Source organism: Athene noctua, chromosome 5 (assembly GCF_965140245.1).
Source record: "Athene noctua chromosome 5, bAthNoc1.hap1.1, whole genome shotgun sequence".
NCBI classification, from domain to species: domain Eukaryota; kingdom Metazoa; phylum Chordata; class Aves; order Strigiformes; family Strigidae; genus Athene; species Athene noctua.
The window spans coordinates 31,629,991-31,647,429 of NC_134041.1; the positions used below are offsets into that span (position 1 = coordinate 31,629,991).

The 17,439-nt window shown below is 45.9% G+C and overlaps 1 protein-coding gene across 6 annotated transcripts in view; it reads left to right on the plus strand.

Annotated features, from left to right (window-relative positions):
- ABL2 (ABL proto-oncogene 2, non-receptor tyrosine kinase) overlaps positions 1 to 17,326 on the plus strand; it is a 51,398-nt gene extending 34,072 nt beyond the window's left edge. For 4 of the 6 annotated variants that reach the window (XM_074906957.1, XM_074906958.1, XM_074906959.1 and 1 more), the window contains 9 exons: positions 434 to 729; positions 1,391 to 1,663; positions 2,426 to 2,510; positions 4,189 to 4,366; positions 5,014 to 5,198; positions 5,495 to 5,647; positions 7,123 to 7,212; positions 8,470 to 8,643; positions 9,268 to 17,326. In XM_074906957.1, coding sequence (XP_074763058.1) covers positions 434 to 729; positions 1,391 to 1,663; positions 2,426 to 2,510; positions 4,189 to 4,366; positions 5,014 to 5,198; positions 5,495 to 5,647; positions 7,123 to 7,212; positions 8,470 to 8,643; positions 9,268 to 10,961 — 3,128 coding nt within the window. In that variant the 3' untranslated portion in view covers positions 10,962 to 17,326. The remainder of the gene's footprint in view (positions 1 to 433; positions 730 to 1,390; positions 1,664 to 2,425; positions 2,511 to 4,188; positions 4,367 to 5,013; positions 5,199 to 5,494; positions 5,648 to 7,122; positions 7,213 to 8,469; positions 8,644 to 9,267) is intronic. The other 2 variants (XM_074906961.1, XM_074906962.1) reach the window with 1 other exon arrangement.
- The last annotated feature ends 113 nt before the right edge of the window (positions 17,327 to 17,439 follow it).

The following is a 17,439-nucleotide window of genomic DNA, read 5'->3' on the forward strand; positions in this document are numbered from 1 at the left end:
GAACTCAGCACTTTCAGCTGGGGCAAAATCCTGAATTAAGAATTTCACAGAGATTTTCTGTTCAGTACATGTGTCGGAATATGACCTGCTGTAGAACTGTTTTAAATCACATGTCATTTAAGGCCTCAAGAAGGAGACAAACCTCATCCCTCCAAGAAAAAAAATTCTTTCTAGTCTAAAAAACTGGACTACAGGAAGCTTTTTGAGTTCATCAATCACACAGCAGTAAATTAGGGAACAGTATCCTAGTTATTCTGTCTGAAACTTTACTTTATACATACTTAATATATAGCAGTTTAGTTAGAAGATCACTGCTGCAGTTTTTTCTTGTTAAGCTGCAAACCCAGGCCTAGTCAGATGACTTTAGTGTCTCCCTTAATGAGACCCAGTAGATTGCGCTGTGCTTATTTTGCTTTTTTCTTTCTGGTCATAGGTGAGAAGCTGCGAGTCCTGGGTTACAACCAGAATGGTGAATGGAGTGAGGTACGTTCGAAGAATGGGCAGGGCTGGGTACCAAGCAACTACATCACGCCGGTGAACAGCCTGGAAAAGCATTCATGGTACCATGGGCCAGTGTCACGCAGTGCAGCAGAGTATCTGTTGAGCAGTCTCATCAATGGCAGCTTCCTGGTTCGTGAAAGCGAGAGCAGCCCAGGGCAGCTATCCATCTCGCTCAGGTACGAAGGACGTGTTTACCACTACAGGATCAATACCACCTCAGATGGAAAGGTAAGGATCTCTGGATAATGCTGTGGGGAGAGGAAATAAGGATATTAATTAAGAGGTGGTACAGAATCTCAAGTTGCAGACTGTTAAGAGAGGGATCTATGTGAGAGAAAACAGGCCCACTGGTTGATTAATATAAAAAAGAACATGTATACTAAGAGTTCTGTGGTAACTCACTGAACACCTCTTTGGAAGAAGTGCAGACAGTACTTATCCAGGCTGAAAGCAGCTAGGGAGCAAAGCAGTTGTGGTTTGATGTGATATCTTTTTAGTGATCCACTTAGAACAAGCAGAGCTTTGGTAAGTCAGCAGTTTTGATCAGCATGTTGAAACCTTGATCAAATAGCAGTACATTGTGTTGAGAGATACAGAAACTGCATTTGGCTACAAGAATTCTGGTTTCTAGTCCTGTAAAGCACGAGGTGGGAGACTGCACTGCTCTCAAGTGATAACTTATATCTAGCTGCCTTCTGCAGGTAAAAATCCCAGTTAATTTGCACAACAACATGATAACAAATACTCTAAAGTCTGGAAGTCCAGTTCCCTTACCTTTTTTTTTTTTTTTTTTAACCTGCTAGAATGTTTTTACTGTACCTGTTTTCCAGTGTTACTGAAAGCTTCCAGCTGCCTTCATTTAAGTAGATTCCTGGTTTGTTCTTAACAGGTATATGTGACAGCAGAAAGCCGTTTCAGCACCCTAGCAGAGCTAGTGCACCATCACTCAACAGTAGCAGATGGACTGGTGACAACTTTGCATTACCCAGCACCCAAGTGCAATAAGCCCACAGTCTATGGAGTGTCCCCCATCCATGACAAGTGGGAGATGGAGCGGACTGACATCACCATGAAGCACAAACTTGGGGGAGGGCAGTATGGTGAGGTGTATGTTGGTGTCTGGAAGAAATACAATCTCACAGTTGCTGTGAAAACATTAAAGGTGAGTTTACAGGTTGTTATGCACTGTTCATTTGGTCACCCATTGTGATAAGGGTAAGGAGATGGTAGCGCTCTTAGTTATACCTCCTAATGATAGGAATATCAGAAAATGGAGTGTGCTGATCTGCATAAAATCCATGCTTGAGAGTAGCTTTGCAGAACAAAGTTAGCTTATCAAACTCACACCAGTGCGTGTGGCTTAGAAACTATTTGGAATTTTGGCCCAGCAAGCTGCTGCAGGAATATCCCTAGTCAGATCTGTAGAAATGGTTACCAAGTTCGCTTCCCTTCCCTCAAAAGAGCTGCGAAGCTTTAAGAAATCTGAAGTGTTGGAAGTACCTTCTACAACCTCTCTGCTTCTCCTGGGGAAATTCAGCTTCTCCATTTATCTTCTGTGTCAAAGCCATCTGTTTGTTTCAACATTAACAGCTACAATTCTATGTACCCTCTAAGGAAGGGAGCGTTCAAGCTTAATTGTTATAGCTAGGCAGCTAAGTCTCGCCAGCCACAGCTGCTTTGGTAGCCACAATAGCTAGCAAAGAAGAAAGCCTAGCACTTCCTGGGCACTCAGATCTGTCACTTGGCCATGCCGCAGGCCAGCCAGGCAGCCTTTCAGGGCTGTTCTATTTTCCTTTGGTAAAAGCCAAAAGAGCAGAATGGAAGTAAGGATGCCATCATTTATATTCAGCTCGGATATGTGGTGTTAAGCAGACCTTGGTCATGAAGATAAATTTTCCATTCTTTTGCCTCTCTGTTTATCCAGGAAGATACCATGGAGGTGGAAGAGTTCTTGAAAGAAGCTGCTGTGATGAAGGAGATCAAGCATCCAAATCTAGTGCAGTTGTTAGGTTAGTGAAATTCCTTGCTCTTTCTCTTCTTAATTGAGTTCCCACCAAAATATAATCTCTCTTGCATAAAAGCAGTGGCAGATTTTCTGTCTTTATGTAACTTTTTGAATCAGGTCAGGTTTTGGGGTGATATTTTTGACAGCTTACTCCTTTATGTAGTATTGGAGGTAAGAGACACTAATTTTAAATAAAACATCAAATATAGTAAATGACATTAGTAGACAACTTTCCTGTTGAGGCATGACTATGCTTTTTATATAAAAGTTTGCAATATCAGCCTCCTTTCAGTTTGTACCCTTGGCCTTATCAGGTCAGATTCCTTTTCTGTTGCGTTAAATCAGATTTACGTAATTATTTCCCATTACTTATTTTTCTGATACAACAAAATTATAAGAAAATTCAAAGTAAAGGAAAAAAATTACATTGGAAGCACAACAAATACCATTCTTCATACTTCTCAAATCAGAGACATTTATAGAAAAATCCGTACTAAATAGAAAAATCAGTCCATAATTAAGCAGAAGATGACCACATTGCTACTATTGTAAGGGACCCTGTGTATCACCAAATAAGTACATGAGATCAAGGCAGTGGAGATGCAAGTCAGATCAAACAGCACGTGAACAGAAGAAATCTTCAGGCTTTACAGCTTGGCTATGCCCTGTTTGTCTCACTGACAAATGCATGACATAATAGTCATTATTCAGTAGTCTGCATAGCTGTTAATTCTACATGTGCAAAGATTCTTAAGGAGACACCCTAAACCTTTACTAGTGTTTAATTGCCTCTGGACTTTTGCTGCTTTCAGGAGCAAAGCTGTCAAGCCAAGCCTAGGATGAAAGGAGAAATGTGAAAAATGTGAAGGCTTTTAATAATGGCAACTATTCTGTACCCATTTAAAAAATGGGCACAGATGAAGTGTCTGCCTAGCCCTGTCTGGTTCCAGGAGTAGAGACTAAAAGATTTCTCATCACAGAGATGCATTTTTGTTCTCTCTGATGCACAGTGTATTTGTGTTTTACTCCTATATGTGCCTAGCGGTTTGAACAGGCTTCAGCAGTGCTGCAGTGGGACTCAGAGATATGACATGAGTATCCTGTTGCCCTCCTCCACTAACACATACTTTCTACATAATTGCAATGACTGTAGCAAGCAGTCATCTGAGGAATGTGTGAGAATGCCACTTTAGGAGCAGGTCCCACCGTGCTGATCACTTGCCCAGCTAGCACACATGGGAGTGTTTCACATTACTCTCTAGTGACATTTCAGTCTGGAAATCTTACCAGTTGACAGGTACCTACTTCCAGTTGGCCACTCATTAGCTTTATGAAGGAAGAGAGGGGAAGAAAAGCAAATCATATGTGTTCAAAATAACTCCTATTTCATTCTGTAACCCTCCAAAGAACAGAACTACTCCTTCATGTATATTATATAGGAATGGCAGTGTTTTGATAGACATGTTTCCCTCTGTCCATGAAGTGATGGACAGGTAAATAGACAGAAGTACTGAATTTTAAGCTGGGCTGCATTTGTCTGGGTCTTGTAGATGGAAGTCTTTGCTTTCCAGAGAAATGATCATCAGTACAAAATGTGACAAATGGATATTAAATCAGGGATAGTGGTAAGCTGGGGAAGAAAGGGAAGCTTTGTTCACATGCTCCCTCCTCCTCGCTGCTAGGTGTATGTACCCTGGAGCCACCCTTTTACATTGTGACAGAATACATGCCATATGGGAACCTGCTAGACTATTTACGGGAATGCAACCGGGAGGAAGTGAGTGCTGTTGTGCTACTCTACATGGCCACTCAGATCTCCTCTGCTATGGAATACCTGGAGAAGAAGAACTTCATTCACAGGTGGGTAAAGTCACATTGAGCTGGTACAGTTTCAGATTATCATGATGACCAGGCCACCAGTATGGAGCCTCAGGAATTCCTCCTTTTGGGGAGGTTTATTCCAGAGTTAAGTTTCACACTGGCTTATCCACTGGCTGTTTTCGTTTCAATACTGCCTTGCAATACCTTCTGCCTGTGACTTCTGTAGCAGTCTTACAATCTTCTGCATGACCGACTGACACATAGGAAACTTGCTGTTGTCCTGTTCTGATGCACCCCCTCTCTGCAAGACATTGTCAACCCCAAGTCCTATTTTAATCCAGTCAGATAAAGCTGTGCCATAAAGCTGTTACCAGTGTGTGACGAGCTGCTGATCTCATCCTAATCTCAGGAAACACAAACTTCTCATCGTAACAGCTGTCATTACTGGAAATTTAATAGAACTTAAAGAATGAACCCTAATCGTGGTTTACCTTTTTGCCCATAAGAGTAAGCTCACTCAGTTTCTGACACTGTTCAGAGCAAAGCTTGTGTGGCCTTTACCTGCTGTATAAAGAGAGTGCTTCTGTGATTCCCTATTCAGAAGAGTGGGACAGGCTATGCAACTGTAAGACTGTATTCAAAAGCCCTGCTCTTGCTCCAATAACGTTCTTTCTTCCTTTGTATAGGGACCTAGCAGCACGGAACTGCTTAGTTGGAGAAAATCATGTGGTGAAGGTGGCTGACTTTGGCTTAAGTCGACTTATGACTGGAGATACCTACACAGCTCATGCTGGAGCCAAGTTCCCAATCAAATGGACAGCCCCTGAGAGCCTGGCCTATAACACGTTTTCAATCAAATCAGATGTGTGGGGTAAGAAAACTCCACTTCGATGTTCTTCTCTATTTCATTTTGTTTTTCTTTGCCAGCCTAGCTAGTAATTTGCTTTCTGGTCTGGGCAAAAACATGCGGGAGGAGATGGTCACGTGCCAGACCACAACTTAATGAATCAATAGCATTTTTAGCAAGTAGTATCTTCACCTAGACTGGCCTGAAATATCTGCAAGAAAATGATGCTGCCTCAAGCTGCAGTAAAGGCCACAATGTAATGAGCAACATAAGAGGAGGGCAGATTTATCACTGGCAATTTTGTTTTCCTCCCTTTTCAGCCTTTGGGGTGCTGTTATGGGAAATTGCTACCTATGGGATGTCACCATACCCAGGGATTGACCTCTCTCAGGTGTATGATCTGCTGGAAAAGGGCTATCGAATGGAACAACCTGAGGGATGCCCTCCAAAGGTTTACGAATTGATGAGGGCATGTGAGTATCTTCTTCCAGTTTGGGGGATAAATCTGTAATTAACTCTGAGGTCCCTGCTTCTTACATGCCATTTTGTTAGCTAATGTGGAAAAGGCCCTGTCACCTGAGATGGACCTTGTTACTGATGCAAAATGAGTCTGGTCTCTAGGGAACAGGAATTCACTCTTAAAAACCCATCTCTGAGTACAGCTAGATAGCCTTTTGTGGCAAATTGTACTGGTATTTTGTCAGTAGGACTCTTACTGTGGAATCACCAAATTAGAAGGAAATTTAGTTCTCTGCAAAAACAGCACCTATGTAGTTGACACATAGTTGACAAGGTTGCACAAAACGCATCTTCCAGTTGTATCATGAAGAGCTCCCTAATGCTCCATAACAAATTGAAAATCTACAAATAAAAGCCCAAAAGATATGGTGTGCTACAGGAGGAGCACAATAGAGTTTAAGAGCATTGCCAATCTCCTTCAGTCCCACAAGAACAGAGAACATATTGGGCAAAAGGCTTAAGATCCTAGGGAGCAAACCAGGCCATGCTGTTGAGTAAAGTAAGCAGAGAGACCCTGTCAGTGTGACCAGGGCGGGAAGAAACTCCTTGGTGCTATCTCAGGCAGTCTGTGTGTCCCTCTGTACAAGGCAGAAAAAATGGGTCTCAAGGGACCATTCTACAGCCTGTTTCCAGCAATGCGTGATCCCCAGCATGTCAAAGAAAGTCAGGGAGAACTTCAGTTGTGAAACAAAGAAGCTGAGTAATGATGAAGGATGTTGCTTCAGAAAAACCTTCAGGAAGTTGACAAAAGCCCAAAAACCAGAGAACTGATATGATATTAAAGGAGCCCAAAATGAGCAGAATGCCAGTCACTTTCCAGACCCTATGGTGATATCAACAGATAGTGCTTCCAGAACACATTCCCTTAGCACAGATTTCTAACTACAGAACTTACACTTTTCATCATGATACCCTCCTATAACTTTCCAAGCTCCATCTTAGATCAATGCACTCTCTTCCTCTTTACCCCACAGGATGCCTACGTTCTCCTTTTGGAAGGCTCTGCCTGAATTTCAGTATTAAGAGCATGTGAGCAGAATGTTGTCTGGAACTTTGGACACATAGTTACCTGTGACTGGGCTAGATGTGTTCAGTCTAAACAGCCAGGGTAGCAAACATGGAATTCTCCTTTGCCCAAAAAATTCAGAAAGAGGGACAGGGAGATCAGAAAAACCTGTGGAGTTGGCAGAGAGCTGGGATTTTTAGAATTGGTTCCTTTCAATGAAGATCTGTTTGTTAGGGTATGGTAGGGTGACTGACTGCTGCTATGAATTGATCTGTGAATGACTCCAGTCTGTTTAATAATAGGAGATCAGAGTCTGATTACAGTTGAGAAAATTTAGGTATTTTCTGTCTCCTTCGACAAAATAAAAATCTGTCTTCTAACTTCTTCAGGCACTGAGACTTGCTTTGCTTTCTCACACTGCAGGCTGGAAGTGGAACCCCCCAGACCGGCCTTCCTTTGCTGAGACCCACCAGGCTTTTGAAACCATGTTCCATGACTCGAGCATCTCAGAGGGTGAGAGCCCCTGTTGCTTTATTTCTGAAACAGTACCGGAGGTTATCCCCAGAGTGCTGTCTTATGGACAGGCCCTTAAGGTTCATGTGCTAGCAGTGGAGGTTGTGAAGGGTGAAGCTTCATCCCTTACTTATTCCCTTAAGCATAAGTGCGTAAAAACATTCTCTTACTTGCTGCACAAATGCCAAATAAACTTTAGACATAGAGCAGTGCAGGGGACAGTATAGTTTAATTTGTGCACTAAGATACCAAAGAGTTAAAGAGTGTTGTCTCCTCTATTAGAGGAAGCCTCTTGTTTCCCAGACTGAAGACTAAGGAATAGTGAGTGATGCTGAGAGAGAGAAAGATGCATGCATATCACAGTCCCTTGCTGAATGCAGCATTTAGGTCATGAAGTACTATTCTACCAGCCTTCATTTTTAAAAAGCGTGCCTTAGTCTCTTAAACTACTTAGCTAATTCTGTGCAACTCAACTCTGAAATATAATCAATGAGAAGGTAAATACTGGTGAGAAGTGTGATACTAGACAGCAGACAAGCAGAAATGTCTGAACATCTTCTGAATTTTTAAATTAAATGTGAAGCTGATCCATCCAGTTCCCCACTACATAAAAACCACACCAGATCAAATTCTACCAGGGAGCATCTATAATAGGCGCATCAAATGGCACACACAGATGCCAACCTGGGTGTGGCCCGGAGATTGTGTGGGTTGTTTCTGGTTTTTTTTCAGTCACATACCTTGTGCTGATATTAGGAAGGAGACAGACAGTCTTCATTTTTAATAGGGAGGTGCAGTGCTTTGTCTCAAGCAAAGCATCATAGATCCAGATCCAGAGAGGACACAACTTTTGGGGGATCCCAGGAGCATCAACAGGAGGCATCTTAATTAAAACCAGAGACCAATGCATTCAGTGCTGGCTTCAGCTCTTGAGCAACCCTTAACCCAGTGGAGAGCTACATTTGTGCTAGACCTCTTGTACAGATCCTACCACTGGGGTGTTTTTGCTGAATTTATAAAGATGTAAATGAGTTTGGAAGCATTATAAAAAAAATCTTACCCTGAATACCTCTAGACTTGAGCAAAAATTAAATCCATAAGCTATGTATTTCTCAGTCTTCTATCTTTTCTTGCCAGTCTGGGTTTGCAGTAAAGACTCAGATTTTCTTTCCCTCCTCATCTGCTGGTCTCTGTTCCAACTGTTCCCCCCTGTTTTTTGTTTAGGTTTATTTTTTTTCTTTTTTTCTTCCCTGACAGAGGTGGCAGAGGAGCTTGGAAGAACAGCCTCTTCCTCATCCATAGTTCCTTACTTGCCCCGGTTACCCATGCTTCCCTCCAAGACTAGAACACTGAAGAAACAGGCAGAGAACAAGGAAAACATTGAAGGCACACAAGATACTGTGGAGCACTCGGCTTCCAGCTCAGCACCAGGTATGCGCACTGGGAAAGTGGCAGTGAGGCCACGTGTTCTGGGATAGGCTTGCTACTGGTGGAAATTGTCAGAGAATAGAAGAAAACAGAACAACATGACATGGGAAGGTGCTTTGCACTGCTATGTTAATTGGGCTGCTGAGGTGGCCAACAGTTCTAATATTTACTAGCAAATAGAAAACACTGCAGCTTATTCAAATGTTCTTTTAGTAAATCTCATTGTATTTTTTTCTTTTAAACTTAGTTTTGCTGCTCTTTTTTAAATGACAGCTTCAAAACTAAAGTTGACAGTGCGAGAGATTTTCTTTTGTACTCGTGGTATTTGAGGAAGGATGAAAAAAAACTGCTGGAAGAAAAAAGCAACTTCACTTTTTCCTGAACTCTCTCCTAAGTGGGCTCCTTGGTATAGACAACAATCAAGTCACACATGCAGAAGTGGAAAAAAAAGTAAAAAAATCAAAATCACACCAGCCTCGCAAAAACCTGAAAGCACTAATCTCTCTCAGCCTTTCTCTGGAGAACCTGGGCAGCTAAATACATCAGGCCCATAAAGCCCACTGCAGGATAGGGGGGGGTGGAAATGGAAACTGATTTTGCAGATTCACGCTTATTTCTTCTGTCTAGGTTTTATCAGAAGCACAAAGCCAACAAGTGGGTCTCCCGCGCTGCCTCGCAAGCAGAGGGACAAGTCACCCAGCAGCCTGTTGGAGGATGCCAAAGAGACCACTTTCACCAGGGACAGAAAAGGTGGCTTCTTCAGCTCCTTTATGAAGAAGAGGAATGCTCCCACACCTCCCAAGCGCAGCAGTTCCTTCCGGGAGATGGAGAATCAGCCCCATAAGAAATATGAGCTGACGGGTAACTTTTCATCTGTTGCTTCCTTGCAGCACGTGGATGGGTTCTCTTTTGCTCCCGTGCAGCAGGACACAAGCCTGGCGCCACCCAAGTGCTATGGTGGGAGTTTTGTGCAGAGGACCTTCTACAACGACGATGGCACTGGTACCAGCAGTGGTGGGGGTGTAAGCACCGGTGGCGGGTGGTCAGGCATCACTGGTTTCTTTACACCACGCTTGATTAAAAAGACACTGGGTTTACGAGCAGGAAAACCCACTGGCAATGAAGAAGCTTCAAAGCCTTTTCCAAGGTCAAACTCTACATCTTCCATGTCCTCAGGGCTTCCAGAGCAGGATAGGATGGCAATGACCCTTCCCAGAAATTCCCAGAGGTCAAAAGTCCAGCTGGAACGGACAGTGTCCACCTCCTCTCAGCCCGATGAGAGCACAGGGAGGGCCAATGACCTGCTTCCCAAAAGGTTTGAAGAAGGCCCTGCTTTGACCAGAGAGAGACCAAAAGCAAAACTCTTGCCAAGGGGTGCCACAGCACTCCCTTTCCGAACCCCCTGTGGATCGGAAGAAAAGGAGGGTCCAGGGCTAGCAGCAGCTTCTAAAGGCAAAGAAAAAAACAGTGCCCAACGGCAAGGGGCCCTTGAGGATGGCGAGAGACTGGGGTGGTCGTCTCCAGTAAAGGCTGCAGCAATACTTCCAACCACTCATAACCACAAAGTGCCAGTTCTAATCTCACCCACTCTAAAACACACTCCAGCAGACGTGCAGCTCATTGGCACAGACTCTCAGGGTAATAAATTTAAGCTCTTATCTGAGCATCAGGTCACTTCTTCTGGCGACAGGGACCGGCCCAGACGGGTAAAACCAAAGTGTGCTCCACCTCCACCACCAGTGATGAGGCTCCTGCAACAGCCAGCTGCCTGCTCAGATGCAGCAGAAGAGCTGAGCAACGTGGCAGGAGCGCAGCACGGACTGGAATTGAGCGAAGGGAGTAAGAAGGCAGCAGCAGCAGCACCTGTTGGTGGAAAATCTGGGAGGCCCGTGATGCCTCCACCTCAAGTGCCTCTGTCATTGTCTTCCACCTCCCCAGTGAAAATGGCCAACGGCACGGCTGGCGCAAAAGTAGCACTAAGAAAGACCAAACAGGCAGCCGAGAAAATCTCCGCAGACAAAATCAGCAAGGAAGCACTGCTGGAGTGCGCAGATCTTCTCTCGAGTGCCATCACCGAGCCGACACCAAACAGCCAGCTGGTGGACACAGGGCACCAGCTGTTGGATTACTGCTCAGGCTATGTGGACTGCATCCCACATACACGCAACAAATTCGCCTTCCGGGAAGCCGTGAGCAAACTGGAACTCAGCCTGCAGGAACTGCAGGTGTCCTCAACAGCTGCTAGCGTCCCTGGGGCAAACCCCGTCCTTAATAACTTATTGTCATGTGTCCAAGAAATCAGCGATGTGGTGCAAAGGTAGCTACTGTCAATCTGGGTAAGAGAAATACACACAGGGAAGGGGGGGGGGGGGACTTTTTCTGTACTGATGCTTTCAAAAGGAAAGACTGATACTTGAGTATGTGAAGTACCTCAGATCACTGAGTTCTCCTCACGTTTACAGGTTCATCTCAAAAAATGGGGATGGAGACGGTAGATTAAAGCTGTAAGGGGCAGAACATCAAGTATTTGTCCCTACCTAGTCAGGCTGATCTGCTTGGTATGGCAAGGGAAGGCAGTTCCTTGCTCCTCCCTTGGAGAGGCAGGAGAATCGATGGCAGGTTCTTGCTCTGGGAAGGATGGTTTAACACGTGATAGCTGGAGTACTGGAGTGGCTGCGGGCTGTTGGGCCGTACAGATCTTCCCCTGTCTGCACTAACGTGTGCGTTGGTCTCCTGACAAGGCAAAGGAAAGGCACTGGGGTTCCTTTGGTACCAACTGCCGAGCAGTCTGAGCCGGAGTAGCTCTGAAGGGGGAGGTTGCATGCGGTTGGGGGAAAGGTCTAATGCACTGACAGTATTCAGAGCTGCTGGAGGTGGATGCACTAGCCGAGATGGCTTACTTCCACAGTGCTGTTGCTGCTGTAATGAGAACTGCAAAATTAGTTAATATATGAAACTATCCCTTTTCCCTCCTGTCCACTTCATCCACCACATGTTCTCATCTTCATTGTATCTGAAGCGTCAGGGATGCTGGGCAGACTTACCACTGGAACACTCCCTTCCCCACCACACAGCCTTCTCTCGGTTAATACCTATTTCTAGTGGTCTAGCATGGGTGCTGCTTGATGGTCACTTGTGAGTAGTTTGGGGCTCTTGCACAACTTGCCAGTGTTGTTGTTGAGGTGAGTGGACTGGGTGTTTGTTTTTTGGGTTTTTTTTTTTAAGCTCTAGATTATTTCTAACTTGTTACCAGGTTGACTCCCCAACTCAGTTCCATCACCTTGAGGACCTGTGGTAGGTAAGGCAGAGCTTCCCCCACCCCCGACTGTTACCCACATTCCTTTAGCCGTTGCAGCACTGCGGGGCCAGCTGGAGAGCCAGAAAGGACGGCCTGGCCTGCCCGCCATGCGCCCTCACTGCTTCAGGAGTCTTGGATCTGTCCCTACTCTTGGTGTAACACCACCACTTCACGCTGGCCGCTTCCTGGGATTTGTTCTAGTGCTTACCAGCCTCGCAGGCTTTCAGCTTCTCTGCCTAGGAAGCTGACTAGGTACAGCAGCACACAGGGGAACCACAGCTATCTTTCTTTTTTTGTTTATTTCTGTGTTTTAAAGGCTAGATAAGAATCTTATGCTGTAGCATAGGGAACATGCACATAAACGACACGCTCCTCTGAGGTGTGACAACAAATGTTACAGCTCTGCCTCAGAGGGCTCCCCCGGGGTTATGGTCTCTGATGCCTACTGGCAATTCCAGAATGAAAGCAGTCCTGTGGTTGAAGTTGCCTCCCGTGGTCCTAGTGCTGTTTGTAGACTGTTGTGGCCTCAGAAAGCTGGTCTTCTGCGTATACGCACAACCTCCAAGATGTTAATGTACTGGCAAGTAGGAAGACCTCAACTAACTGTTGGTTTGTGAGAGGAAGAAAACAGGCCTGATACCTGGCTCCAAATCCACGTTACCCTGCATGCTGCTGCTCACTTCACACTGTTGGTGATGGTAGAAGATCTCGCTTGCTTTGCACCTTAAATCTTTTATTTTTGGCTAAAATGCTTTTTTAACTTGTTTTTAACGTGTGACTGTGCTGCTTTTAGTTTGAGCAGCTACAGTTGAGCTGGGGCACACGTGTGAATTTAGAAGATGGGCACTTCCATTTTGGTCTGTTGAAGCATGGCCCTGTTGGTGCTTGGAAGTAGGCTGGGCTGTCTCAGTGAGTGTCCCTGTTTTTTCCATGGAGCATAGTGAGACAGGGGCCTGAAAAATCTTTAGAAATGGACTGGTGTCTGAGAAGCCTCATCTGATTACTGGTCTGTGGTAAACGAAGTTGTGTCACGATGCATGAATGCACACCGGTGGAGCAGTATGCGAGGTGAAATGGACCATTTCAGCTTCACTGTCCAAGTGAGTGGAATGAGGAGGGAGGGGGGAAAAGCAACTCCTCCACCCCAACTGACAAGCATTAAAGTGAATTAATTATTCCTGTGAGTCAGTTTTACTCCAGTGAGCTGGTACCTCAGTGGAGCAAATGAAAGTACATCATGGGTTACTCATCCTGACTTAGCCGTACCAAGCTTAACCCACCAAAGCCTGTCCTCTAATTCTGCAGTAGGATCTTCAGCTAGCCCAGGCTCTTTTGCAGCCTTCAAGGCAGCGGGTGAGGGGAGACTGGGCTGGGACTCTTCCACATCAATGCCCAGCTGTAAGACAGAGTACCAAACCATTATCTTGTAGACTTTACTGAGGGCTTTTGTGGTTTACCTTATCTCTTTCAGTCATCTTTGTTGAAGGTGTGCATTGCTGCACACGAAACTAACTGCCTTTGGAAAGGTGACCTGCAAAGGGAAGGAGGCTTGCGGTATTGCTTCATGTGGCCTTTCAAACAATCAGAAGGGTTTAAAAGGTATGGGAGCTTTCTTCAGGGCAGAAGGGGAGGTCGTGGTTGCCCTGGCAGACAATCACGTGGTTTCATCAATGTGCTACTGCTCAGCCTAGGACAAACAAACTGAAGCTGAAGTGATTCTCAGGGGAAAGGTACTTTAACCAGAAAATTTTAAGGCTGTTAGTCCAGTTCTGATGAATATTTTGAAAGAAGTTTGGTGGGTTTTTTCCTGAATGCCAGTCTTCCAGAAAAGCTCCACCAAAAGTGATAGAACAGCTAACTGCGCCCCAGCAAAGGCCTGGTTCCCCTCCACTGGTCATCCCCAGTTCCTATCAGACCGCCTGGTTTCTCCTCCCCCACGGCAGAGGTGATGGGCAGTGGGCCAGGGCAGTACCACAGCTGAAGGCACCATCTGCTTTGACAGAGTCACAGAGTGGCTGAGGACCATGGCCAGGTGGCTTTTGAGTATCTCCAAGGATGGAGACTCCACAGCCAATGTGAGCAGCACTGAATCCCATTCAGTTCTGATCCCTCTTGTGGTGGAAAAACACAGAGCAGTGGAATTTGGGGATTTGCCTGCCATCACTCCTACGGAGAGTGTTTGCACTGCTCTTACCTTGTCTTACATCAGGTGGGTAGATGGTGGCAGAAGTAGTGCTGATTTGACATTAGATTTTTTTCCCCTAAATAGGAGGCTGCAGTATTGCTGCTGCTTCTGCTGCCTAACAGTGTTTTATTCCCAAACAGAAAGAAGGGAAAAAACTGTTAGGAGAACAAAAGGATGATATCTGGGAAAGCTGGTGCTGCTGTAAATTACCATTCAGTTCTTTCTTTCCACAGCTACTCTCCTAGAATTGTTACTGTTTCTTCTCCCTTTTGCTGGGCTTGGCTTTCTCTTCAGCCTTAAAAGTCTCTAGCAGCTTCTCTGCTTTCAGCCTTGCACAGTGTGTTCAAAGTAACATGGGGTGGTGGGGCCCTGGTATTTGTCCCAGTGAAGAGCACTTCTTGCTCCACTGTTCAGGGGAGGAGACAAGGCATAAACTCCAGTTGTGTTTTCTGTCCTCACCCCTGTCAGGATGCAGTTGCACCTGGGCTCTCTCACTTGCACTACTATGGGCTAGAATTTCATAGAATCATAGACTGGTTTGGGTTGGAAGCAACCTTAAAGATCATCTAGTTCCACCTCACCACCACCACCCCCCCGCCACGGGCAGGGACACCTTCCACTAGCCCAGGTTGCCCAAAGCCCCGTCCAACCTGGCCTTGAACACTGCCAGGGAGGGGGCAGCCACAGCTGCTCTGGGAAACCTGTGCTAGTGTCTCTCCACCCTCACAGTAAAGAATTTCTTCCTTATATCTAATCTAAATTTACCTGATTACATTTTAAAACAATTACCCCATGTCATATCACTACACTCCCTGATCAAGAGTCCCTCCCCAGCTTTTCTGTAGCCCCCTTCAAGTACTGGAAGGCCACTCTAAGATCTCCCGGGACCCTTCTCTTCTCCAGGGTGAACACCCCCAACTCTCTCAGCCTGTCCTCACAGGGGAGGTGCTCCAGCCCTCTGATCATCTTTGTGGTCTCCTCTGGACCCACTTGAGCAGGTCCATGTCCTTTTTATGTTGGTGCCTCCAGAGCTGGACACAGAACTTCAGGTTGGGGGAGTCTCACAAGAGTGGAGGGAAAGAATCCCCTCCCTCAACTTGCTGGCCACACTTCTCTTGATGCAACCCAGGACATGGTTGGCTTTCTGGGCTGCAGGTGCCCATTGCTGGCTTATAGTCAGTTTTCCATCCACTGATAACCCCGTTTTTCTCTGCAGGGCTTCTCTCAATTCACTCACCTCCCAGCCTTTATCCGTGCTTGGGATTGCCCCAACCCATGCACAGGACCTTACACTTGGCCTTGTTGAACTTCACGAGGTTCACATGGGCCCACCTCTCCAGGTCTCCCTGGATGACATCCCTTCCCTCCAGCGTGTCAACCACACCACACAGCTTAGTGTCATTGGTGAACTTGCTGAGGGTGCCTCAATCCCACTGCCCATGTTGCCAACAAAGATGTTAAACAGCGCGGGTCCTGACCCCTGAGGATGCCACTCATCACTGCTTTCCACTTGGACATGGAGCCATTAACACAACTCTTTGAGTGTGACATCCAGCCAGTCCCTTATCCACCAAGTGCTCCATCCAGCAAACCCGTGTCTCTCCCCTTTAGACAGCATCAAAAGCTTTGCACAAGCCCAGGTAAATGACAGTGGTTGCTCTTCCCTTATCCACCAGTGCTGTAACCCCATCATAGAAAGCCACCAGATTTGTCAGGCACTATTTAGTGAAGCCATGTTGGCTGTCACCAATCACCTAATTTTCCACATGCCCCAGCATACTTTCCAGGAGGAGCTCTTCTGATTTAAAGTAGTCTTTGCAACAGGGGCTGGCATCACGTATGGCCTGGTAATGCCAAGCACAAAGCACACAGTCACACCAGCGAGTTGGCAGGGGCACTTCCTCCTTCTAGCTCCTGTGGGAACTGGCCGACTCAGAGGGGTAGGTCTCTCTTCTTCCTATGCTATACACCCTTTTTAACCCCAGAAGTGGTGCACTTGGCTGTATCACTTCACTTTAATCGTATTCCTCATTACTGTGGACAGAGGTGAAGCTGAATTAAGAGTCTGGGTCTTGGGATTGCATCAAATTTAGCTGCTGGGAAAGCAGAATTGAATGGAACAATGTTGCTGCTGTGGAACACTGGGGAAGGGGGTGTTGTCTGTTCTTGTCCTCTTCACGCAGGCCATTTTCTCCTGACCACCACTGGCCTTGTCTCAGAGGGACAGTCACACTCACGGGTGCTGTCATCCCCTCAGGCGTGCTTACGCAAGTTTTATGGCACACTGCTCTCTGCGGGCAGGGGGAACTAGACCCCACAGTATGGGGCAATAGCTGCACCAAAGCTGCTGTGCTAACAGAGCAGCCCCTCACTAAAGGGCAGCAGGCGTGGGGGCAGGTAGGATGGGTAGAGAAATCCAGGCCCCGCTGTCTGTACCACTTACCTAAGACAGGCTTCCCCAGCAGCTGAGCCGCTCCCCATTTTGCTTCTCAGTGCTCTTGGGCATCAGGAGCTGTGATGAGCACTAATGGATCCAGATGATCTGCTTTGCAAACATAACAGGCCGCTGTCTTTTCTCTTTTAAAAAACACTCAACCCAGCCCTGCTGCTAATCCGTAGCTGGCAGGAAAGCCAAAGGGGAGTGACCACAGCGTGATGAGAAACCGCCCGCTTCAGTGCAAGCGGCACCAGCTAGCATGGGCGGGCACTGGGGTTGCACTCCCCTTGCCTGGGGGTAGAACAAAACCTTCAGCCTGTTCCCTGGTGGTAGGAAATAAGAGGTTATGGGACACCTGACTGACTGATTTATAACACCGAGACCATAAGAAATGTCTGTACCAAAGCGGGGTCATTCTTCCAAATGTGGCTGTTGTGCATGGGAGGTAAAGCCCGATCGGCTCATCACGCTGTTGCTATCAGTAGTGAACTCACTGAGGGCAGGAATGGATTAAAATGAAACATGTTCATCACCAGTCACTCTACCAGTGTTGTCAACTGTTTTTGTTTTTAATTATTATTGTAATATATTTTGGTTGTTTTTCTAATTTAATTCTCTCACTATCGTCTGACTGTGAACTGCGAACAGTGTTAAACTTGATGTAAATAAGGCCCTTTGAAGGGCCCCTTTGCCTGTCGTTCCACAAAGTTTTGCCAATTTACATTTTGTTTTAAATAAAGGTTGCAATATTTTATTGGCAAAAAAACACGAGTATATGCTGCTTTTTTTCTTAAGGAATATTTGAAGCTGCTCTGTACTAACATGAAGTTTGTTATTTTGCATAGAAAATACAAGATTATTGTAAACCTGTTAAAACCA